General features: G+C 38.4%; 1 protein-coding gene across 2 annotated transcripts; it reads right to left on the reverse strand.

Moving 5' to 3' along the window:
• Positions 1-766: 766 nt before the first annotated feature.
• LOC145983870 (uncharacterized) lies at positions 767-24,740 on the reverse strand. Of its 2 annotated transcripts, XM_083116936.1 has the most exons (4): positions 24,598-24,740; positions 12,281-12,370; positions 3,838-3,954; positions 767-1,654 (listed from the first exon to the last, which is right to left on the reverse strand). In XM_083116936.1, the coding sequence occupies exons 1-4, from the start codon at positions 24,695-24,697 to the stop codon at positions 1,452-1,454; spliced, it is 510 nt and encodes a 169-aa protein (XP_082973062.1). In that variant the 5' UTR covers positions 24,698-24,740; the 3' UTR covers positions 767-1,451. The 2 variants fall into 2 exon arrangements, with proteins under 2 accessions (XP_082973062.1, XP_082973063.1); XM_083116937.1 differs by lacking the exon at positions 12,281-12,370.
• Positions 24,741-26,718: the final 1,978 nt, after the last annotated feature.

Below are 26,718 nucleotides of genomic sequence, written 5' to 3' on the forward strand. Positions count from 1 at the left end.
GCTGTTCCAGTGTGAGTTCTTTCATCATTTCTTTTCCATGTAAGAATGGAGCAAGCTTTTTTATGCCCACTTGCAAAGAGTTTCAATGAAAACTTTTGAAGCATCTTCCCCTCGATATACATATGGCTTTGGACTATTTTGTTTATAGGTATGCACCAATTTCAAAGCAAAACTGCAAGCTACATGCTCAGAAATATGTGTTGAATTTGGCTTTTCTGGATCTGGAAGGCAGGAGACAAGGGGACTTCGTATTGTTTCTAAATCAGCATAGATCACAAAAGGATGCCATACCAATGCTGAATAATAATTATTTTTTATAGTTTTGGATAGAAATTGATAAGAAATTGACATGCTCCTCCAATTGCTCTTTGCTTGTTTTCATACCTTTTCCATAAAATATAGAGAGTCATCGATCATATATTGTAATTTTGTGGCCATGTGACGTAATTTGACTTACAACTAAGCCTGCCAGATCTTGTATGAGACAATAATGTAGCTTCTTTTCCATCAATCTAATAACGTGTGCATTATCTGGTGGTGGATGATGTCTAAGTACATAGATGTAAAAATATTAATCGTAGCTGTAAACATGCACAGGTTGTCCCTTATCTTGTTCGAATTGCTTTTCGAACTTTTGGATATCTGGAAAAGATATTGGATATGAGACATTATTTTGTTTGATGTTGAAGCTGTAGCACGGTTATGTTTGCATTGTTAATCAGGATGCATCCTTGCCTTATGTCTAGGCAAGTAAAAAACTAAATATGCTGACCAAGGCAGTAATTTATTTTATTAAAAACATAAACTAAACGTAACGTTAGTATCAAGTACAGAGTCTGAAGAAGACCTTGCTAGAAGGTTGAAACGTTACGTTTAGTTTATGTTTTTAATAAAATAAATTACTGCCTTGGTCAGCATATTTAGTTTTTCATAATCATGGAAACAAGGCTTAATGGTGTTATAATAGGCAAGTAAAATTTTGAATAATGTTTTCTGTAGAAACCACAGCACTTTCTGGGTTCTTTGTGTTGATGTGAACGATTTGGATTGCTCATTTTGTATATTAGATGTGATATAAAATGAAGATGGGAAATATACATAGGCATTCATATACATGCACACTTTCATGTGAAAGATAAAATGCAGCTAGGGAGCCCATGCACCATGTGAATGCAAAGCTGAAAAATATTTCAAATTAAAAATGTACATTATTCACTGCATGTTTTTGCCAAAACCAATGCATTGCCTTCATTATTTTAGAAAGAAGCCATTGAAAAAATAGGAACAACATCTTAATAATTTAAATATACTCTAATTACATACATTTGCATTTGGTAAAGTCAAAACATAGGCACATAAATTTGTGTATGCAAGAATCATCTATCTTCTAATTCGCCTTGAAGATACTAAAATACGCATAAAAATAATGTCTTTTTGATTATTATGGTATTTTATAATATATAAAATAGGTGAAAATAGCTATTAAAAATCAAATTTTTGAGATTCCTATCCAATTTCGGCACTATATGGTCTACTACCATCATATATATCATGAATGTTAACTCCATGATTTGTTGCATTTTTACCCCTTCACATGAATGTCTTTCAATATCAAAGTCCTGTAGCAACTGGAATACACAACCATCTGCAAAAGCTGCAAAGAATAAACATCATCATTATTTATGCAACATAGTACATATCAGATAACATGTATTCACAATATATAAACTAGCAGACTTCAAATGAAGCATTCGTTTTGAAAAAAAAATATTTAACCACTGTCTAAAGAAACCATTATGAAACTGTCACTGTATCCAGAAATCTACCATGATGTAGTAGTCCCATTTTAGACAGGAGCACATCCTATAACATTTTCACTAGGTTAAATACAGCATTTCATTTTTATAGAAGACAGTACTTTAGAGGAAGCATTTCACATAACATCACATAACAATCTGGTTAGCATATTCGCCTGAGATGCGAAGCATGCAGAGAATGTTAGATAATGTATATAATTACAACATGAAAGGCACATGAGTTAAGCAGTTTTAATTTAAAACATTTAAAGAGGAAATAGTTATTTAACTGATGGTATATTGTGTAAACAAACAAAGTCTAGAGAATTTTATTGTAACATTAAGTAACCATTAATCTCACCCACCAATCACTTCTGATTGGTTATGCTGCACAAAATGCTAAGGAAATGAGGACTGATTCCATTCGTGACATATGCCATGGAAATCAAAATACTATAAGATATCTTCACTTTACATGCTAGCAGAAATGTTAAGCAAATGCCAAGGAAAATGCTTTCATCTGAAGCAGACCTCACATGCATTGTGAGCTCAAAAAAACCTAACCTGCATTTTCAGTGCACAGGATCCCCTATTCTGTTTTACAAATAAAAATGACAGAGAACAAAAACAAAAGACTTACCTTTGGAATGTTTAGTGACAACCAATTAACACTTTTCATCAGAACCTCCAGACAAAGAGTGTAACATCATAAAAAAATACAGCAACAAAGCACACAACCTACAAAAGCATTGCAGTCCATTGTGAAGCATAGAAACAAACTCTTGTTGCTGAAAAACAGTGTTTACAACTTGGAGCAAAACCAATTAATATCATTTTCAATTTTATTTTTTATAGATAATACTACAATGTAATAACTCCACACACTATGAGAAACAGAAACATTTTCTTTATTGATGTACATGAAACATTAATGATTAAATGAATTAGCATATTGATTTAATATTTTCGTTTTAAAAAAGTTTGAACAACAAGCATTTCCACTTACAATCACATCTTTTTGGACATGAACCTCAAATACATCAAGATGTTGACATGCTCAGAACAAAGGCTGCTCTCCTCTATATAGCAATATTTCCAGGATCACCAAAAACTCGTTCTCATAACCAAAGTAACTGGAATGAAAAGGAACATCTTCGCCAAGCTTGCAAGATGTGGAAACTGGATAAAATATGTTTTCCGTCACTGTAGAGGATCTGCAAAGTTATCTTTCAGTTCTGACAACAATTTTCAAACCTTGATGTTTATCATAAGTAGTAAAAGTGCAGTCTTGTTCTGAGTGTACCCTAAGTTTGTTCATCTTCATCACTCAAAATTCAGCTTCCTCTCCTTGATGATTGGTCATGCTGGGATTTGTGAGCTGACGATTTCTTCTGGTTATACTTGCAACTCTAGAGTTCACAAATCCACACTGTTCTCATATTTGAACAGCAAACAATTACCCTCCAACAATCATCGATCAATGAACTGGTACAGTCACGGACACTGCTGGCTTGTAACGAACCCATTGAAAGTAAATGAATTTATTACAACCCAGAAGTGTCCGTGACTGTACACAATGGTCACCAAAAGTTGAGCTCTCATAGTTTCATGTTCTGCTAAACAACTAATATGCAGTCAGGTTCATGTAGACTAAACACAACACCTTTAATTCCAGGAAATACTTAAATATCAGAAACAAAACCCCAGTCAACATAAAGCAATACTTCTTCAGATATGAGAAACAAAAGAATGAAACCACACTGAAATAAAGTGCCCTTTGGTAAGAAGGCAAGAAACACTCATTCAAGCTCATGACTTGGTAATCATAGACAGAGGTGTGAGGTGAGGGTGAGTTGTGCAAGCAAGGTTTAGCCATGAGGGTGAGGGCATGTGCAGCTGAGGGCAAGAACAAGTAGTAAGGGTCAGGACAAGGGTGAGGTCAAGTGGTGAGGGTGATCAAGAGCATTACTAACTACCTTTTCAATACCATAAAAATATTTTTATTGTCCTACTCTAATGAATTTAATAAAACTATTCATACCTTTGGAGCCACTCTCATCTGATTCCAAGCTGATGCTTGAATATTCAGCACGTTTTATTGGGGAGACAAATTCATATGGATCAACCCCAAAAATTGCCCCAATTTGAGAAAGAAAATCTGCAAAGGAGAGGAAGGGAAAACACTCAATTTAAGAACATAATAATATGACCATAAAATTCCTAATTTTTTCTAAAATGTATAAAAATGCACAAAAAACATTTTAATTGACAATCTAATCTCACTTGAACTCATGGACGTCCGCAGGATTTTTTCCAGGGAGGGGCAAGGAAGGTTTTTTTTCCAGGGGGGGCAAACGAATGCAAAATTTTCCCAAAAATAGTGTTGTTTCCTAAAAAACATTGCTTAAATTTGAATTTATGGTGTTCATGCAATAATTAACACAAATTATTGTGGATAAAATGAAATTATATGTGTGAAATACATATTTTTTGGTTGATTTCCATTTTCCAGGGGGGGCCATGGCCCCCCTTGCCCCCCTTCTGGACGCCCATGCTTGAACTGCATAAAAAACATGATTTGTGAAGCAGTCAACAATGCAATTACACCAACAATCCTAGTAGTTATCCTTGAAATTGCTTCTTCCTCACACATATACATCATGCTGGCATAATTAGAACAAAACATGGATGTCTAACAAACAAAAAAAAAGGAGAGGGACATTTTGCTTTGCTAACATAAAGCTGTTAGGATAATTCTAAACATATAGTTTGTCAAATTCAAAATATATTTATAATGTCTATTTGCACAGGAATCTAATACTTGGTATATTATTGTCCATCTCTATGCATCTTATCATCAAAGCCAAAAAAAGGTACACTTCCACTGACCCACTGATATGTATCCATGCCACCTATCATTACCAACAGGTCCTATGTCAAGCAGTGTTTGCTAATTACCAGCACGGCCATCTACTGAGCTAGTGAGAAACTACATGTATTTTATCTTTATTTACTTTATCTAACAGAAGATTCCAAATGCAGTATTACCCATTTTAAATTGGAACGTGTTAACAACAAAAATAATAGCATAAACTAAAATTACATGTTATGAAATGACAGTCCTCTAAAATGTGCCAGAATTTCAAATATGTCTATTTGGTTTGTTAAGTTATTATATTGGCTGGGGGCAGTGCCGGATCTACAAATCTTGACCCCCCCACCTGCAAAATATTAGCCAGCGGCGGCTCAAGGGGTAGAGCCACCGTGCCATGGCACTACCCTCAGAAGAAACGCATATGTCACCAAGTAAAGTTAAATGAATACACTGACAGACAAGGAGATTCGAATCTTGCAATCGGTCAAGCTGACGTGACGACCGCCCCAACCTCCTCCCTGCATCGCCAGCTGTTTCGTTCGTACCCTCGCGAGGCAACAGTCTGTGCCGCCGAAGAGCTGGCCTAACCCATGGACCTAACCAAGTTGACACACGTGCAGAGGGTTGTTGAAGAAGTCTCAGCAAGGAACATTTCCAGCATGAGCTGAGAACTTGGCCGAGAACAAAGTGGCAGGGGGCGGGGTTAGACCATAAGAAACTGTGCCCCTCTTCATCTGGCCTGATGAGGGAACTTTCGCAGTGTTGACACGACACAGTTGCCACCTTCAGAAAAAAGTTGCTAAATACGACTGGTTTGTAAGACCCGTTGGGGAAATAATTTCTGTCTACTTTTGGAGAAAGGAACCTAATACTTTTCCAAAGTTAAATGAACATTTTTGATAATAGATAGATGCACCAAGGGGGCCATCCAGACTTTTTTAAAAATATAAAAGTAAAAAATCCTATGATGATGCGAGTTTCCTTTGGCATGTCGACAATTTCTTTTCATAACAAAGATATTTTCGACATCCAGTTAGAATACGTGTGCATGGAGGAGGAAAAGGTGATAGGATTTGTTTTTCCTTTTCTCTTGTAATTGTTATATTTTTAGGGCAGTGTCCTGTAGTGTATAAAGATAGGTTAGCGAGTAAAGATGAATCGGATTAGTACGTTATTACTTAAACACATGTTGTTTTCCACGTTACCAAACGAGGATAAACATCTTGGCCAGTGGCGCAATCTCAAGTAGGGGGCGGGGGGCATTGCGGAGGTTTTTTTTTTCTATTTACTTGATCACGTTGGCACTACCCATCATAGTTGCCACCGGCCGCCACTGATATTAGGAAAGGCCCCCCTCTGCCTACCTACCTTCACACACACACACACACACACACACATTGTGTGTGTGTGTGTGTATGTAATTCTTAATCTCATGTTGACAAAGTCACATACAAGGGGCTAAGGTTGATTCAATAGTCCCTTAACACCGCCTATGAAAAGTAATGGATTTAGGCTGGGTACAATTGGTCATGATAGAAACAGGTTAGACTATTTTACAATGCGACTGGCTCATTGAAGAGCATGAAGACTACAGTATTCCCATGCTTCTTCCTCTATTCTCGCACATATTCATGTATAATATGCCATGTGTTTTCCTTAATTCATTGTCGGATTGAAAAAGGAAATAATGAAATAGTAAATGCACAAGCATAAGAAAGACACTCAAATTGAGGGATAGTCCCATATTATTGAATTGATTGATGAATTTAATTGTTTGAAGTCCACTTTATGTACAGAAAGGCTAATCGGGGCTAGACTTACAGTTTAAAGTATGATCCAAACCACTGTGCCGTGTGCCTCCACCTGTTATCGAACCCGTGACCCCTTGATTACAAGGTGACGACGTTACCCCTATCCCATCAGAGAGGCTATCATATTAGTGATTTTGCCCATTTCAGAGCAGAATCCTGCGTAATTTTCGACCTGTTGTGTGCAAAGTTTCTGTGTGCAAAAGTTATGTAACATGTTGAAAGTTATACATTGGGCCACTTATAGGTGGGGGCCAAAGGAGGAGAAATGGAGGGGCCCAGGCACCCTGCCCCTCCCCCCTAAGGTTTCGGCGCCTGTGCTTATGTGATATATATATATATATATATATATATATATATATATATATATATATATATATATATGACAAAGTTTTCTTACACCTGGAAAATGATACATTTATTATACAATCATGCGGTCATAATTTTTTTTCTGATTAAAGATAGGCTGAAGAAACCTTCACCGCTGCATTTCTCGTGAAATTCTAGCTTGGTTTGATTCTAGTCTGACTACCACGCAGGAGATCTGGGCTGGGTGATCTAAGGTTGGATTTTTTCCGGCTTTGTCCCCGCATAAATCGGCTCCATGGCCCAACCAGCCTCAAAAAGGCAGCTGGACCATAGTGCTGATCACATCACCTCCAAGATGTCCAATATCGAAAATATGAGGGGCCCTGCCCCCACATACTCTAAATGTGCCTTCTTGGCACGGTGCAATATGCACAGGGTACTTATACCTGTATATATTGTATGCGTTTCTGTACCCCTGAGTAACTACGTTTATTTTATACATATGCATATACGAACCCTCTACTATGTCGATGGCTGCAGGCCTCCTAAAAGCTTATTTGTCTCCGGGCCCCCCAACACTGTGTGGTTTTGCAGATTGTAGATCCAGCACTGGCTGGGGGGGGGGGGGGTGTAAGGGGTGCTCCTTCCACATAGTGCACCCAATAGTCAACTTCACTTCTACGTAGTACACCCTGGACTGCAGACTAACGAGGCTCTAGCGACTGGCCCCATGGCCAGTATAATTCTGTGTTGTCCTGTGTTTTGTCTTATTTGTGCTGTGCGCCCTTTTTAGCCTCAGCTATTAACCAAGGTAAGTAGTTTTCAGACATGCTTTTTTTGTTATGATAAGGGGCTGGACCCTGTATAGTGTGACGGGGTAGTCTGTGGATCAAGGAACACTGGACGAGACATATTTTGAAAAGTTTAGTGCTTCTTACTGATGTTTCCGTTGACTATTTTATGCCAGTCTCTCTAAGGTGGATTGATTTAAATTTCAGGTAGGTTCACGATTTAAACAAATAATTTATAGAATAATGTACGTAAGGATTTTGTAGATATCAGAATACCTTTGGTGAAAGTACATTAATCTCGTAATACTTTAATGGTGATTATTAGGCTCTAAGAAAGGAAAATAAAGGAAACAAAATATATGTACTGATGGGGTAAAGCTCATATAAAAGAAAATGTGATATGTAAACATACTTAAATAACAACAAGAAACAGAGCCAGAAAAGAACCAAGAATAAGATGGACACAGAAGAGTTGAGGGTAGTAGAGAGCTTCAAATATCTAGGAAACATAATTGAGAGAAGTGGAAGAATAGACGAGGAGGTAAACAAAGAGGACAAATGGGTGGTGGACTTTATGAAAGCATTCGAAGATTAATATGGAGCAGGGATGTACCTATGAAATGCAAGAAGGTAATATGTAACACACACTATGTGCCAATAATTACTTATGGAGCAGAGACCTGGACAATGACAGACAGTGACAAATTAAAGATGCAAGCAGTGGAGATGAAATTTTTAAGGAGTATATTGGAGAAGACTACAAGGGATAGAATAAGGAATAAGAAGATCCGACAGACATTGAGGGTGGTGAAGCTTCAGGACAGTTTAGATCAGGCACAGATGAGATGGTTCGGACACATGAAGAGGATGGATGCAGAAAGGCTACCAGTAAGAGCTTGCAATGTACAAAGAGTGGGAATTAGGCCAAGGGGGAGACAAAGATGTTGGTGGAAAGAGTAGATATTGGAGAGTGTTAGGAGAAAAGGACAAGATTGGAACACCATGGAAAGAGAGGAGTGGTGGAAGACCAGGATAAATGGAGAGGCTTGACTTTATGCCGACCCAGCCAGAGGCAGGAAACGGCGAATGATGATGATGATGATGATGATGATGACTTAAATTTATCTTGATATAAAATTCAATAATTTTTATGGGCAAAAATAGCAAACATTTTGTGTAGAAAATGTACAAAATACTAATCATGTTAAACCGTAAATAGTTAAACATTATCATTACACATGGCAGCTGATATTTTGCAAACTATCATGTAAAAAATTGCCAAAATATAGCTACAAAGATTATAAAAATATTTTAAGTTACAATAATGTAGTACAGAAAAATTCTTATGTAAGGCATCACTGAGCCTCACCTCTTATGAAAAACCCAACAGAAACCAATATTGAATTGGAAGCAAGACGAGGAAGTGCTGCACGCACAGCTGTTCAGCGCTACACAAGAGAATAATACTAGCCACGAATCCTCAAGGAATTAGCATAGCATTTCATTCCATGGCCATTTTGCCTCAGAAGAAATATTTGTTGTTTATTTTGAGCCCGCAAGAAATCAGGTTCTGAGCTGGTGATTTATTTAATTCATTAATGAATATTGGCTGTTTGTTTTTCATTTTTTTGTTATTGTGGCTATCATTAGCTCTGAAACAAATATAAAAATTGATTGATTGATTGAGATGGTGTTCTAAGTCCACTTTCTGCACAGTAAGGCTAAACGGGACTAGACCTACAGTTTAAAGTGGGATCCAAACCACTATGTGCCTCCACTGGGTATTGAACCCAGGACCCCTTGATTACAAGGCAACGACGCGACCACTTCACCATCAGGGAAGCCTACAAATATAAAAAGAAAACGAGCAAAGAAGGTGCTCGCTTTCGGCACGAGATATGGCATGTGGTAACTTTGCAATTTTTACGATCATTTTCTAACCCTCTTGGTTAATTTCAACGATAAGAACAAATGATGGAGTGACCAAATAAATGAATGAACATAATGAGCTCTTAAATATTAACCAAGCTTCGATCATAGGTTCTTCAGTTTCATAGAGCAGTACGTAAAAAGCACTCGGTCATGGAGGCCCTCAAAATTGAAATAATAATTGCAATAGAAAACCTGATACCTATTAGAGTATTTTAAGAGTATAGGTAGATTAACAATTCACGTCAACCAATAACAATTTGACCTGTATTGTGTGATGTATGGTTCTGCCCTAACGATTAAACGTGCTCTTGCCATATATTGCAATGTGTGGATTGCATTTGTGCTTGTCTACATACTGAATATTAAGATTACAGAGAGAGACAAAACTACTACATTTATGTATCAACATGAACACAGCCACAAACGCCATCATCACAAGGATTTTTCCAAACATATAGGTGAAATCCTCTTGTAGGGGAGACTTCTGTACCTTGAGCATAGTGTACCTTGGAACATTTACTGATTCTGATTATTGCTGCCACGTAGCAGACTCAAACTCAACTAAGTTGTAGAGAATGTCAATAGGTAGGGCTGACAGTAGTTATAGTTTGTTTTGTTACAAAGTGTGAATTCTTTGCACGAAACAAATTTTTCAGTGCCAAAAGTAAATATATTTTTTGTTTGTAATTCATGTTCTAAGCAAGAAACAAAATAGTGTTTACGACAATCTGCTACACACTATTTTCAAGTTGCCTTTACTTGAAGTGTCTGCTTTTATTATTAATAAACTCTTGTTTCTCTACAGTGGAGGTAAATATGTAGCTTAGGCAGCCATATTTGTTGAAATGCACAGCCTCTTGTACCTTGGAACATGTTCATATCGGCATTACTTTCTGACGTCTTCATTCCCTTTTACACAAAGTACCTTATCACTGCACGGTGCTCAATCTTCTCAATTTGGAACTACACTAACACCTGCCCTGCTCTTCCTGCCTCCCAACACAGCAGTGCGGCTATCTATTGCCCATTCTTAGAACTTTTCAAACGACCCTCGTATTTGTAATACTGGTTTATAATGACAAATAAATTTGAGCTTTATTTAAGGTATTTAACAGCCATATTCCAACCTATGTTCTGTATTCTAAGGTACAAGAGGGTATGTTCCATGGTATATGACCATGTTGTCCCATGGAACACTTTACATATCATTACATTTTATTCATTGTATCCTTAATAGGACTATAAAACAGCAAAATATAAACAGGAATTTCCAAAGAAATTTTCAAGTTTGCCAGTATGTTTTCACGTTAAAAACCAATATCTAAAATTTAAAAAAAATTAAATATAAAAAGTGTTCCATGGTACAACAGTCTCACCTACATATTCATTTTTGAAAATTTAAGAAATCAACTTCACGCTTTCACAGGAAAAATTGTCGCCGCTGAGACATGCAAGAAAAACACCACAGGGAAGATTATAAAAATTATTTTAAATATTATGCAAGATTTCCAGATATATTTATCCCCACTCTTCCACTCTTACACTCAATGCTTGCTCGAGGGCAGCAATGTCAGCCCTAATGTAAGTTCGACCCTGCTGGTACTTGATACCCTGTGTTTAACCTCGTGTCAAACTCTAGTAGAATGAATGTAATGATTCAGACACAAAGGTTTATTGAGGAAGGGAAAATTTATCTATCTATGAAGGCACTCATAGAGGGGTAAAAATATCTCAGGAATAAGTTTTCACTGACATTTGCTTGCCATTTCCTTCCTTTTATCCCTTCCATCTTCCCCTTGATCCTTCGAAGCAAGAAAGGCCGCTCTCTCAAATTTGGCAGGTTTGATACAAATAGTCGTTTACTTCTCTCAGGAACGATTTATGAAAGGCGATTAAGAGTCTACTTGGGATGCAGTGCTGCCTTTGGTTGTCAGCAACCATTGCACCAAAATTTGTTGACAAGCTCATTGCATTGTCTGCATTCAAGCCTTGTGGTGGATTTTGGGCTGCCTTATTTGCCAACATATTGCTTTCCTGAAGAAAGTGAGATCATGTTTTATTCGTACTTCTGGCTGTGAGTTTAGGCTACATGTGTTGCTCGACCCCCTTTTGTTGACCTCTCAGTGAAGTCCTTCATTCCATCTGTAAGGGAAGGGTAATTTCCAAGTTTTGCAACAACAGATTTCAATCTCTGTTTTTTAGGTACTTGGGGCAAGGGTAATAACCTCAAGGCAGGCACATCATGTGACTTTGGTTACAAAACGGAAGCAATGAAAGGGTGGACATTTGGGTGTCCTACATCTGCTTCTGAAGATTTTCTTTAGAATAGCAAGTTTGTTCCCTGCACAGTGTTTCCAGCTCAGCTCTGCTACAAATTTACCAGAAAAAATATACATATAGTATAGTTATAATCTAGGAAAGTTTATAATTGATCATTTGGGGGGGGGGGGGAAGTGGGGCTGAGTTACAACTGGTGGGGCCCTAATGACGTCCCTACTAATGCACTTCATATCAGCTGCTGATTTAAGGTTATGATGGAGTACAAAGGTATCAGTTTGAGTGACAAAGTGAAGAAAAGAGGTGGTAGAAAAGACTGTCTATTGTTGCGAAAAATGCTCCTGCAAGCCTGAAGTGATTTCATATGAAAACATTATTTAATTTGTTTATATTTGATTTTTTAACAATCTAAATGGGACCCGAATGAGAAAACACAAAAAATGACTGCAAAGAGGTAAAATTACAACTTACAACAAATAAAAAATTCCATACCTCCTTTGCCCAATTCTGGAGATGCACTCGTAGCACTCGTATCTTTTTCTGAATCTTCTTCAAGCAGAGCTTTCAATTGAGTCAGGAAATCTGCAAAGAAAAAGAGGAAAAACACTCAATTTAAGAAAACAATTATATATCCACCAAAGATGCATAAAAAATGAATGAAAGAACAAAAGCACTCAAACTAAATGAAAATATATTACAAGAAATAATATATGATATTGAAAGTATTGAATGGATTAGTGAGAGAAAGGAGTAGAGAAAGAAGATACAGCTGTAAGCTAAGTGATGAAAGGGGAAATGTAGAAGAGGTTGAAGAAATAAGGAGAATGTGGAGAAATCATTTCCAGAAATTGCTGAACGTGAAAAAAGGAAATTAACATGAAGAAGTGGAGGAAGCACTGAAGAGAATGAAGAGAGGTAGAGCACCTGAAGCAGATGAAGTGTCAGTGGATATGAAACTAGGAGCAGGAGTGATTGGTGTGCAGTGGCTGTACAGAGTGTTGAGAACAGTGTGGCAAGAGAGAGAGAAGTGCCAAGAGACTGGACAAAGGGATTAATAGTTCCCATATTCAAGAAGGGTGACAGAAAGCAATGTAAGAACTACAGAGGAATAACAACTAATGTGCCACTCAGCAAAGGTGTAGATTAAGTTATAGAGCTGAACATGAGAGAGGAACAGTATGGATTTAGAAGAGGCAGATCAACAGTAGATCTGATATTCACCATAAGGCAATTACAGAAAAGGCACTATGAATATGGAAATGATTTGATTATGGCATTCCTAGATATAGAAAAGGCATACAATAGCATGGACAGAACAAGGCTCTAAGAGAGAACGGAGCTAGTGTGTAGAGTGCAGAGCACATACAAGGCCAACCAGAGTGATGTGAAGACACTAGTAGGAAGAACGGAGTGGTTCAGGGAAGTGCTCTTCCCCCACTGCTCTTTAATTACACAAGAAGAAAGTTTGACATGGAAGAGTTGAGGGTAGTAAAGAGATTCAAATACCTAGGAAGCATAATTGAGAGAAGTGGAAGAATAGATGAGGAGGTAAACAGAAGAGGACAAATGGCTGTTGGACTATATCAAAGCATTCAAAGATTAAACTGCCCTCAAATATATTCATTGCTAATCTTGGTATATACGAGGGGGCCTGAAACGTTTTGCCTGTTGACTAATATCCCTCTTTTTTGTTTGCAGACATCTCAGAACTTTTGCTGAGCGTTCCTCCATTCCGTACCTACAATGCCACGTAGCGGGAGTTGTTGTCATCTGCCCACGTGATCAGCAGTTGTGACCAAGATGGCAAGTGGTATGGACGTACAGTTAAAGCAGAGAGCCGTAATCGAATTCTTGACGGCGGAAGGAGTTTCGCCTGCCCAAATTTTTTCCCGGATGTAACTTGTGTATGGTGAGGGCTGCGTGGACGAGAGTACTGTTCAAAGATGTTGAAATCAAAGGAACCGACCCAAGCTATTACTGACAAGCCTCATTCTGGAAGGCCAGTAACTGCCACCGACGTGACTCGTCAAGAAGCGATTGACAAGTTTATCAGCAACAATCGACGAATCAAGCAGAAGGAGATTGCCCTGCAGCTCGACATCTCTAAGGAACAAGTCGGGTTCATAATCAGGGAACTTTTGAAGTACCGCAAATTGTGCGCAAGATGGGTTCCAAGGATGCTGTCAGATGAGATGAAGGTCACGAGGAAATGGATGTCTGAGGAAAATCTGCAACAAAACGAGGCTGAGGGCAACGCTTTCCTGTGCAAAATCATCACCACTATGACCCAACGATGAAGAGGCAGTCCATGGAGTACAGTCACAAAAGTTCTGCCACTCCAAAAAATTCAAGGTCTGTGAATCTGCGGGAAAAGTCATGCTGACTCTGTTTTTCAATGTGAATGATGTTGTCCACACTGAGTTTCTTCCCAAGGGTAAAACCATGAACTCAGAGTGGTACATCAAAACCCCAAAGAAGCTGAGATGCATCAGGCCTGACAATGGAGCTTCTCTTCTTCTCCATGACAACGCTAGACCCCACACCAGCAAGTTGACCACCGACACAATATTGAAGCTTGGATACACTGTCCTCCCACACCCCCCATACAGCCCTGATCTTGCACCCTGTGACTTCTACATCTCTCCTAAACTAAAGGAATACCTTAAGGGGAAACACTACTCATCAGATGAGGACGTCCAGCGTGCTGTGCGATCGTGGTGTCGCTCCAAAGGAAAGATTTCTACCATGATACCATGGAAGGACTGGTGTGTCGTTGAAGTGCATGGAAGTGGATGGTGACTATGTGGAGAAGTGTTGTTGCAGAATTGAAGCCAAGATGTCAATGTACACATTGTTTTTTATTTGATTAAATTCTGTTCACTATAACCCGAGATATTAATCAACAGGCAAAACTTTTCAGCCCACCCTCGTAATTACCAAATCAACCTTAATAGCTAACTACACATCATTAAAAATATAATATATAATCCTTTAAGCCACCCTCTATAGGGAACACTGGCAGTCAATACGGTGTTGGCCCACCCTTAGACTTGATGACAGCCTTCACTTTTGCAGGAATACTTTCAATAAGGTGGCGGAAGGTTTCCTGCGCAATGGGAACCCATTCCTCGCGAATCACCATATTGAGAAGAGGTATGAATGTGGGTCGGTGTTGTCTAGCACAAAGCTGGTATTCTAAAATATTCCAGAGATGTTCTATGGGATTCAAATCAGGACTCTACGCAGGCCAGTCCATTAGTGGGATGTTGTTGTCATCAAACCACTCCCCCACAAGCCCTGCAGTATGGACAGGTGCTCAGTTGTGTTGAAAGACACAATGGTCATCCCCGAACTGGTCTTCAATAGTAGGCAGCATGAAAGCGGTTAAAATGTCAACCTAAGCTTGTGCCGTGACATTGCCACGTAAAGCAACAAGGAGGCCAAGCCCCCTCCAGGAGAAACATGACCACACTGTAGCCCTGCCACCCCCAAATTTCACTGTTAGCACTATACAGGCTGGTAGATGTCATTCACCAGGCATTTGCCACACCCACACCCTACCATCCAATCACCACATTGTGTACCATGATTCATCACTCCGCACAACTGTTTCCCATTGTTCTATGGTCCAGTTTCGACACTCCTTGCACCACGTGATGCGGCATTAGGCATTTCCCTGTGTGATGTTTGGCTTATGGGCAGCTGCTCAGCCACGTAAAACAGGTTGCCGCACCTCGCGCTGAACAGTCATAGTGCTTGGAGTAGATCCTGATGTAGTTTGGAATACCTGTGTGATGGTGGAGATGGATGATTGATGATTACATTGTACGACCATCTTCAGCACTCGACAGTCTCTGAAGATCAAAATGGGAGCTCCGCCTACACGCTTTTGGGTTGTACACATTCCCTTCACATTTCCACTTCACTATAACATCAGAAACGGTGGACCTAGGGATGTTTAGGAGGGTGGAAATCTCGTGCACAGACTTCTTACACAAGTGGCACCCAACTGCCTGACCACGATGAAAGTCCATGAGTTCCTCAGATCATTCCATACTCCTGTCTTGCACCGTCTGCAGACTACTGACATCGGTGAGTATATGTTCCACATGGTAGATGGCAGTACTGTGTCACCATCTATGATACACACACATTTTGTGGTGTTATCGAGTTGGTGTTTTAAGTCAACTGTATGCACAGTAAGGCTAATAGGGACTGGACCTACAGTTTAAAGTGGGATCCGAACCAATTGTTCCTCCACCAGGTATTGAACCTGGAACCCCTTGATTACAAGGCAATGATGCTACCACTGTAGCATCCGGGAGGCCCACATTTTGCGATGTGTCCAGATAGTTTTGATCACATAGAATAGGAATGCAAAATGCAATCTAAAAATGCATTTCTTTAAGCTTCATTATGATGAGCTCGCCGAGTGGTCCAATCAGCATTCCAACACCATGGGGTCAGTCATCTTTAGCATCACGAGTAGACACAACCCAGGTTCCAATCCCGGCCTGGGCTTTCATTGCGAGTGTCCTTCATTAATTTAATCATTTCATAACATATACTAATTTTTTCTCTCAAAAAGTGGCAGAAATGCAAAGTAAATAAACCATATCAAATGAATAGCTGGAAATAACAAATAATTACATAGAGCAAAAGAATTGCAGTATTGCTGGATGAATACACTTCCCATAAATCACACACATAAGAAGCCTTGATAGTGGGAATTCGTTCCGAGGCTTCAAGAAAGAAGTTATTATCTGATGCTTCATTGATGTTTGGTAAAAGTCAGGATATAGCTTTGCAGATGGAAGCATTAGAAAAAGAAACTAGGATGTTTGTCCACAATGAAATTATGAACGATATTTCTTATGTGAGGACAGTTGGGAAACATAAATACAATGGGTAAGGCAACAGATTCAGTTCCATTTCGGAACTCGAGATAGATATCAATGTACGAGGGTAATCCCAAAAGTAAAGTCTCCATTTTTTTTTAAATACAAAGAAACTTTTTATTTGGTAGTTGGCAACACTGTTGTGTTGGTTGCTTCCCCCACTCCCAAACAAGCCCGTGCGCCTCACTGGGATGCTCAGTCTTATCTTGGCAGCCGTTTGTAATGGAGCTCACACTTGGGGCTACCACCAAGTGCAGAGTTCGCGCAGTTATTCGGTTTTTGAATGCAAAAGGTGTTAAATCGATTGAAATTCATCGCCAATTTATGGAAGTGTATGGCGAGTCATGCATGGATGTCAAAAATGTTTGCAAGTGGTGTAGGGAGTTTGCAGCTGATCGTACTGAAATTCATGACGAAGAAAGAGTCAGTCACGAAGGTTGAGCAAACCATGCGTCAAGATCGGCGGATCACTCTGGATAATATCATTACGTTGGTTCCCGAGGTTTCCCGAAGCACCATTCATAGGATTTTGACGGAAAAGTTGCAATATCGGAAGGTGTGCGCACGATGGGTCCCGCGAATGCTCACTGAAGAACGCAAACAGCAATGAGTTGACTCTTACCTCAAATTTCTTTGCCGCTATGCAGACAAAAAGGACAATTTTTTGGATTCGATTGTCACAGGTGACGAAACCTAGGCATTCCACTTCACACCTGAGACCAAACAACAATAACGTGAGTGGCAGCATTCCTCTTCGCCGAAGCAGCAAAAATTCAAACAAATACAGTCTGCCGGTAAAGTATTTTTGGATCGAAAGGGGCTATTGTTCGTTGACTTCATGGCATCTGGACCACAATGAACGCTGACAGTTATTGTGAGACACTGAAAAAGCTCAGACGGGTGATTCAGAACTGGAGAAGAGGAATGTACAGCAAGGGCGAGCATTCTCCACGACAACGCTCGCCCCCATGTCACCCGTCAAACCGTCCCTCTCCTGCAACAGTTTGGATGGAACATCATCACCCACCCACCCTGGGTGGCACCCAGTGACTACCACCTGTTTTCCAAGTTGAAAGAACATTTGGCTGGAACATGCTTCAGCAATGATGACGAGGTGAAGGATGAGGTTCTATGCTTCCTCAATGACATGGCGGTGAGCTGGTATGATATGGACATACAAAAACTGCTGCATCGACCGAAATGTCGATTATGTAGAAAAATACATAAATGTTCAAGCTTTAAAACGATCTAAACATTATTGACAATAAACGTTTCCTTGTCCCCCCGTTCGGATCTCCGAGTGGGGACTACTTTGGGAGGTCCCTGGACTAAGGATAAGATCTACGTTAGGAATAAGGATATTAAATTAGGCACCTGGAATGTTCTGAGCCTTTACTGGCCTGGGGCATTTCAGTGTACAGTTAATGAGATAGTCAAGTATAAATTAGATGTAGTAGCTGTCCAGGAAGTTAGATGGCCAGGAGAAGGGAATTGTAAAACTAAAAATTATACTTTTTTCTATGGTGGTACTGAAAATCATAATTTTGGAACAGGCTTTTTCATAAATAATAGAATTATCTCAGCTCTTAAAACAGTAGAATTTATTAATGATAGGATATCATATGCAGTTTTACAGGGTAGGTGGTGTAAAATTATTTTAATAAACATACATGCACCAACGGAAGATAAAGATGATAATACTAAAGATGATTTTTATACAGAGTTAGAACAGGTCTTTGATAAATTTTCTCAGTATGATATGAAAATTCTGTTAGGTGACTGTAATGCACAGATTGGCAAAGAAGAGACATTTAAACCCACAATTGGTAAAGAAAGTCTTCATGAATTAAGTAATGATAATGGTATAAGATTGATTACTTTTGCAACCTCAAAGAATTTAATTGTGAAAAGTACCACTTTTAAACACAAAGATATCCATAAATATACCTGGTCGTCTCCAGATGGTAAAACTCGTAATCAGATAGATCATATTCTCATTGATAAGAGAAGGCATACTAGTATAATTGATGTTCGTACACATAGAGGTGCTGACTGTGCCAGTGACCATTATTTAGTAATTGCTAAATTAAGAGAAAGACTCTCAGTGATAAATCATAAGCAACAAAATCTAAAAGTTCTAAAATTTGATACAGGAAAGTTTACTGATGAAAGAATTAAGAAAGATTAACAAATTAAACTGTCAAATAGATTTGATGTTTTGCAGGATTTAAATGACGATGAAAATATAAATGAAACAGACGTAAATAAGAATTGGGAGCACATACGTAATGCAATAGAATCAGCAGCTAAAGAAAGTATAGGATACCATAAACCGAGAAAAAGTAAGCCATGGTTTGATAATGAATGTCATAATCTAATAGAAATAAGAAATCAGGCTAGACTTAGGTGGTTAAATAACTCTGATGATACAAATCTAAACAATTATAATAGAATAAAGCGAGAAGTTAACCGCACATTTAGAAGTAAAAAAAGAGATTACTTGAAAAGCAAAATTAACGAAATTGAAACAAACAGCAAAAATAAAAATATCAGAGATTTATATAAAGGTGTAAATGAGTTTAGAAAGGGGTGGCAACCTAAAGTAAACTTGATAAAAGATAAAGACGGTGATTTTCTAGCTGACCCAAGCGATATTCTAAATAGATGGAAGAACTACTTTAATGACCTTTTAAATGTCCATGTAGGAGATAAATCAGAAGTGAATGAAGTACACACAGCAGAACCTTTAGTTCCAGAACCTAACTTGACTGAAGTTAAAGATGCTATTAAAAGGCTAAAGAATAACAAAGCACCTGGCATTGATTTAATACCAGCTGAGTTAATTAAATATGGTGGAAATTCATTAATATGTCAAATTCATAAATTAATTTGTTTAATATGGAATAAAGAAGAAATCCCTCAACAGTGGAAAGAATCCATAATTGTTCCTGTGTTTAAAAAAGGTGATAAAATGAACTGCAATAATTACCGTGGAATTTCTCTACTCTCAACAACATATAAAATATTATCTAACATTCTTTTAACAAGACTAACCCCATATGCTAATGAAATTATAGGTGATTATCAATGTGGATTTAAATGCAACAGATCAACTACAGATCAAATTTTTCACATCAGACAGACACTTGAAAAAAAGTGGGAATATAATCAAAATGTCCATCAGCTATTCATTGATTTCAAAAAAGCATATGATTCGGTCAAAAGAGATAAATTATATAATATATTAGTAGAGTTTGGAATACCTAAGAAGCTTGTTAGTATGATAAAAATATGCACCAGTGAAACAGAAAGTAAAATTCGTGTGGGCATTAATATGTCTGACAAATTTACAATTCATGATGGGTTAAAACAAGGAGATGCATTATCTCCATTGCTCTTTAATTTTGCCTTAGAATATGCTGTTAGGAAGGTAAACGAAACTAAAGAAGGACTAAAATTAAATGGTGTGACTCAGTTGTTAGCATATGCGGATGATGTAGACTTACTGGGGGATGATGTGAATACAATTAAGAATAATGCTAAAATATTTTTCAAAACTGCTAAAGAGATAGGTTTGGAAGTTAACAAAGAGAAAACTAAATATATGCTTACAGGCCGAAACCAAGTGTTAGGTAATAATCAAAATCTAATTATTGATAACTACTCGTTTGAAACAGTTTCCAAATTCAAATACTTAGGAGTAATATTAACAAATGAAAATTATATTAAAGAGGAAATAAAAAGTAGGCTTAATTCAGGAAATGCATGTTACTTCTCTCTTCATAAACTTTTGTCTTCTCGTTTAATATCTAAGAAACTAAAAGTTAAAATATACAAAACCGTAATTTTGCCTGTAGTATTATATGGGTGAGAAACTTGGTCCCTTACATTGAAAGAGGAACATAAATTGAGAGTATTTGAAAATAGGATCCTTAGGAAAATATTTGGACCTAAAAGGGATGAGGAGACAGGTGAGTGGAGAAGGTTGCATAATTTAGAACTACATAATTTGTATTCATGTCCAGATATTATTAGAATAATTAAATCAAGAAGACTTAGGTGGGCAGGCCATGTGGCACGAATGGGAGAGGAAAGAGGAGTTTACAGGATTCTTGTTGGGAAAGCTGATGGTAAGAGACCAGTAGGAAGGCCAAGACGAAGATGGAGGGACAACGTCGAGATGGACCTAAGGGAAATCGGTAGGGATGGAAAAGAGTATATAGATCTTGCTCAAGATAGGGACAGATGGAAGGCCTGTGTTGCTGCAGCCATGAACCTTCGGGTTTAAGAAGTCTAGAGAGTTAGTTAGTTAGTTAGTTAGTTAGTAAACGTTTCCTTGTATTTTTAAAAAAATGGAGACCTTACTTTTGGGATTACCCTCGTAATTAAATTTGTCTGTAGTGTGATCACATTTTTTCTTTTTCTTGTTTTATTTTTAAGTCTTTTTTTTTGTTTTATTTTTTTACAGTCTGGAGGAAAGATGATACATGCAAATTATAAAGAAAAGATAACCAAGTTTATAGTTTTGATTGATTGATTTATTTATTTGCTTTATTTTACTTCACCTTTTGTGCCACCTTTGGCTAATTTTCGAAGATGGGGATGAGTTATGATATGATCAAATTCATGATTATACACTCACTAACATCCATGCCCAGGCCAGGATTCAAACCCGGGACTCCTGGTGTCGCAGCGTGATATGCTACCCACTCCACCAAGGAGACCGGCCCAAGTTTATAGTCTGTGTGGGTTACCATTACTACACGATTTTGTTGTATGGATAGTAGGAACATGGAGTTAATGTATACATCAATACGTTATTATTGTGATATGTTATATGCAAGTTTTACACAATTAAACAGGTGTTGTCATCATTTGGTGTTGTACCTAATGACTTTCATTTATCATGAAATAAGTCTAAGCAACGGGGAGGGAGATGACATCAATTACTTGAATATACAATCTTTCTTATTTCTGTCACAAGTCCATTTCTAGCATGATTTGAAGAAAACAGCCTGAAAAAACCTACTGCGACTCACACTACATTAATTATTTTTAGTATTATAAGCTCTGCTAGCCTTCCCTTTACAAGTTTTTTAAAAAAAATGACTATTGTAGAACCTCACAAGAATATAAAGTAATACTTTTCAACATTTTCTGAAAAAAAAAGAAAAACAAACAAACAAACACCTGAAGAGGTGATTTCCGGAAAGGCTTCCGAGCTTTCAAGAGCTAACGTCACTTTCATCTTCAGGGAATGAAGTGCAGAGATAAGTCAGGGTGACATTATATGTATTTGGTGTGGGAGGGGTCTGGTGTAGGTGGCGTTTCTCCGACGTACGCACTCCCAGTCGACTATTGCTGACCAGGCTGGGTCCAGTTCGAGTCCCATGTCCCTGTTGAGGTTGTCCTTTTCCCCGTGTATGGCTATTGCTTCTTTGATGAGACGGTCCCAGTAATTTGATGATTTAGTGATGATCTCGGTGGTTGTGAAATCAATTCTATGGCCCTCCTGCATTGAATGTTCTGCTAACCCTGATTTTTCGGGATGAAAATTCCTTATGTAGCTGGCATGTTCTTTGCAGCGCCGTTCGATTGTCCTCCCCGTTTGTCCAATGTAGGCTTTACCGCAGGCACAGGCGATACGGTAAACCCCGGGTGTCTTCTGTTCTAGGTCGTCTTTGGGGTTTCGAAGTCAGCTTCTGACTTTCGATGGTGGTTTGTGGATCGTATTGATGTTGTGTTTTGAAAGAATGAGGCTGATGACTGCAGAGAGGTTACAGGTGTATGGGACGATGGCTATCTTCTTGTCTTCTTGGTCATCAGGTGGATCCGGGTTTGTTCGTTGGTTGTTCTTGTGTGTTACTTTCTTTAGCGTCTTGTTGATAATGCCTTCACTGTATCCATTCTGTCTGAAGGTTGTTGCGTAGGTGTCTTATTTCCTCTTGAAGGTGCTCTGCATCACAATTGGCGATGGCTCGGTGAAACAATGTCGAGAGTACTGTTGACCGATGTGCTGGATGGTGAAAACTCTTGGCGTATAGGTATAGGTCGGTGAGTAGGTTTCCTGTATACGCTGTGTCCTAAGGTCCCGTCTGCTTTGTGTGTGATGAGGATGTCCAGGAATGTACGTTTGCCATTGCTCTCTGTCTCCATTGTGAATTTGATGTTCTGGTGCTGGTTGTTGAGGTGATTCAGGAATGTTTGTAGCGCTGCTTCACCGTGCGGCCAGATGACAAAGGTGTCATCTATATATCTGTAAAATGCGGAAGGTTTCTGTGGAGCTGAATGGAGTGCCTTGTGTTCGAAGTTCTCCATGAAGAAATTGGCTATTGCTGGTGAGAGCGGGGATCCCATTGCCACTCATAGTACTTGTCCTTGTAGCTGTTGAAGTCAGGGTATGTTTGAAAAGGCCAATGAAAACTTTCTTAATGTTTTTTGGGGAATTTTTTCGGGGTACTGGGGTGAGCCAGGCTAACCTTGATGGTACAGCTATTAAGGATGGAGCAGAATAATAGGTACACCTTGTATGTGGATAAAATTGTTTTTTTTTTTTTTAACATGTATAGTCAAACCCAGATATTTCTGCCGCGATCGGTGCAGTAGAACGGGAGAACCAGTGTTGCTAATCTGCTAGATAGAAAAATCAATACATTGCATCGAGGCACAGCTGTTCGTAGAACAAGGAAATTAGAGAACTCAGCTCTATCTAACGTTGAGTTTTAAATGCCATGCGTTATAACCAGGGCTGGGATTTATATGTGCTAACAAGTGGCTTTATATGTACACACATAAAAACTAAAACCGCTAAATGTGGACTAATCCCAATCTTTACTAATATGAGGATGCTGATTACGGAAGTGTTTAAAGTGGAGGAAACAGAGTTATGCTTTCCCCCAGTTCAGAGAATTATCATAAAGCATCACCAGCATTAAGTTATTTTTGCATCTGTCTTTTATGGCATCTCTCATCTATGTTTTCACACTTTAATTTCAAAATTTGAATTGTCTGTGATGGCCGACAGTGGGTTGCCTTTGCTGTACATTTACAAATGATACTGGCTTTTGCAACAATAATAATAAGTACATATATTGCCACCAGACGATAAGCCGCATGGCTTTTTCTTTTGTTATGAACTTGTCACCCATCAAAACATGCCAATTTTAACACACACACAAAAAAACCCAACATGTTTCGCATTAAGCAGCAAAAATAACAGCTTCCATCATACAATTCCTACAAGAACACGTGACGGTGCCAGAGACGAGGGTTGAAATGCTCATGCATCTACATAATTTATTTTTTTTGAGCAATTCTAAAGTTATGACATATGAACAATAGTACTGGAGGCATTATGGTATTTAACATTCACTAACCAAACACATGCACTTTCACTTACACACACGCAATACACGCACACAATGTCAAACCAGTCAAATACTTAAAATAAAAATATGGTGTTTACAATCCAACAAAACTCACCATCAATTTGCCTTTCTCCTTCCGTAACAGAAATAGTGCTTCATATTTACATTTGGCAACACTAGTCACTAGCTAGCCAATGAACATGCACTGCATAAAAGAAGCAACCACTACGCCATGCTATATTGCCACATTACTGTCCCTGCCAAACGGTGTGAACCGCGAGTTGGAGAGCTATTCAATTGTTTTCAATGATGTTTGCGCGAGTGTGTCCAGGAATGGAATGACAATGTGGCAACAATAGCGAAGGTTGGCGAGCAGGGTAGAACACGTTATGGTAAGAGAGAGGGAGACGAAACGAAAATTGGTATCTGCATAATGCCAAAGATATGTGTGTTGCACTCTACTACATATTTCTGTAAGTACAGTAATCCTGATTCTTTTTCTTGCCACTTTTTAAAAATAAATATTAAATTTTAATTCTAGTACCTTGAGAGCTTGTGACCTCTGCTTGGACAAGGCCACTTGCTTCCTTTGCTACATCCTCCTCGCTCTCTCTATCACCTTCTTCTCCTTCACTATCAGTCATCACTATGTCTGGCTCTCTTTCCACATTGGCTCGATCTGGTGTTAGCTCTGAATAGAAAAAAAAACTTTAGATGTAAAACCTATGTAAGTTAGTATCACAATGAAAAAAACATCGAACAAATTCAATTATGCTCATTACACCTTCTTTTACCAGGAAATGTGGGAAATGCCAGTCACTCTGACTCCCATTACCCACAAAAGTAAATCTAAGTCTTACTCTATGTCTTGGTGATTTTATTGAGCAGAAGCATGGGTGATTCCTCCATGTAGGAAGTGAGGAATGTCCTACAGTTCATTTATACTTATTTCCAATTCTCTACTTTTTAGGAGTTTAATGTTTATTATAATATTGTGAGTGCAATATAAGTATATTGACTAGATTTGCTAATGTCAAGAATTGACTACTGTCGCTCGCTCCAGCAGCAGCAGCCCAAAGAAGATGGATTGCACAGGTTTTGCTGTCACTAAGAGGAGACTCGCCAGTAACACTACAGACAAATGAGTGAGAAGTGGAAGGGGCAGAGTAGGAAGGAAGGTTGCAAAGATCGGCAAGGAACCAGCAAGATTTTCCTCAATCAGTGATGCTAACCCTAGCAAAATTGTACTAAACATAGCACAGTTTGATCTTTGTTGGAACCTAGCACCCTGCATTTGGCATAATGGTAGTAAAGTCTAGCATAATCTGCAAAAGCCAATCCCTGAGAGAGGGAAGTCGAATTCAAAGGAATATGTTTGCAGGAAATAAATATAAAATGATGTCCAAATCTTATTTCTACTTCACCAGAGGACAAGTTTCAAACAAAAGGGAGTATGCCAACCTAACGACAAGCATGCCACGATCCATCATTCATTTTCTTTATCCTGCCTCATTTAATTGTTCAGAAGATTTTATGGCAGGAAATTGGTAGAAAGTTGGGAGTAAACAAACAATTTTCTCAAACCTTTTCAAGTTCTATGCTTAACCCATTTTGCTTGTTGAGCCATTGTAAACAGTTTTGTGGGAAAATTAACAATATTAGATAAGTAGTGAATAATAAGTAATGAAAGTTCATAATTCAAAAAGTAGATGCATAATTGAACTTAAAACTACAGTTATTCAAAAAAAGGAAAGCAGCACATTTTATTATCCTCAATCAACAAAGGACAGGGAGGGGGAAGAAAATCAAAATTCTTGAAAATTCTGAAATATTGTCAATGTTATTCTTGTAGGTTTTTACATAGGTTTATAATTAAATATTTCATAGTTCAAAATGAGGAGCAAGGACCCCTTGCCCTACATTGTCAATGGGCCTGCAGCTAACATTCTAAATGCAAAGGATAGTACAAGCAACATGTGTGAATGTAATTGAATGCATTTTTCAACCTTTCCTCGATTTACCATAACATCTTCCTGCATCCCAAAAAAGCAATGAGTCGCCACTGAGCAGAATTTTGTTCAACAGATAACGACACATGCATGGAATGAATCCTATAGCATTCATGTTACCTGGATTCTAATAACTCCCTAATTACATAATTGTGAAGTACACTTACCACCACTTTATATGCTCACAAAAATTTAGAAAACTTTCTCTAAATGGGAAATGAGTTCTTGCTTCTTTCACTAAACACAAAGGAATGGCGTGCATTAAAAGGTCAGTTCAGTGTATCTAAATGTACAGAACAGCCCTTGTCCGAACTAGAGATGGCCAGATCTGGATCCTGGTGGATCCGAAATCTGGATCCGGTTGGTTCCGGATCCTAAGGATCCAGATCCTAAAAAAAGTACTGGATCCGGTACTTTCGGATCCGGATCCAGAACTTTCGGATCCAGAATTTTCAGATCCGGATCCAGAACTTTCGGATCCGGATCTGGTACTTTCGAATATGGATCCAGTACTTTTGGACCCGGATCCGTTTTGCCATCCCACATGCGCTTCTTTGGAAAGTAAGAATGTGTTTATAACACATTGTTACCTGCTAATATACACACATACGTATATATATAATATACATACATACACACATTCTAAAGGTATAGTA

The sequence above is a fragment of the Lepisma saccharinum genome, chromosome 2 (genome assembly GCF_977018435.1).
Source record: "Lepisma saccharinum chromosome 2, izLepSacc3.1, whole genome shotgun sequence".
Classification (NCBI taxonomy): Eukaryota; Metazoa; Arthropoda; class Insecta; order Zygentoma; family Lepismatidae; genus Lepisma; species Lepisma saccharinum.

What these genes read in the sequence shown, in the direction of transcription:
- LOC145983870 (XM_083116936.1), bottom strand. Translation starts at nt 24,697, where the DNA reads ATGACTGATAGTGAAGGAGAAGAAGGTGATAGAGAGAGCGAGGAGGAT. An exon ending in AGAGGTCACAAGCTCTCAAG is followed by an intron (nt 12,371 to 24,597) that starts GTACTAGAATTA and finishes TTTTCTTTGCAG; the next exon opens with ATTTCCTGACTCAATTGAAA. An exon ending in TCCAGAATTGGGCAAAGGAG is followed by an intron (nt 3,955 to 12,280) that starts GTATGGAATTTT and finishes TCTCCTTTGCAG; the next exon opens with ATTTTCTTTCTCAAATTGGG.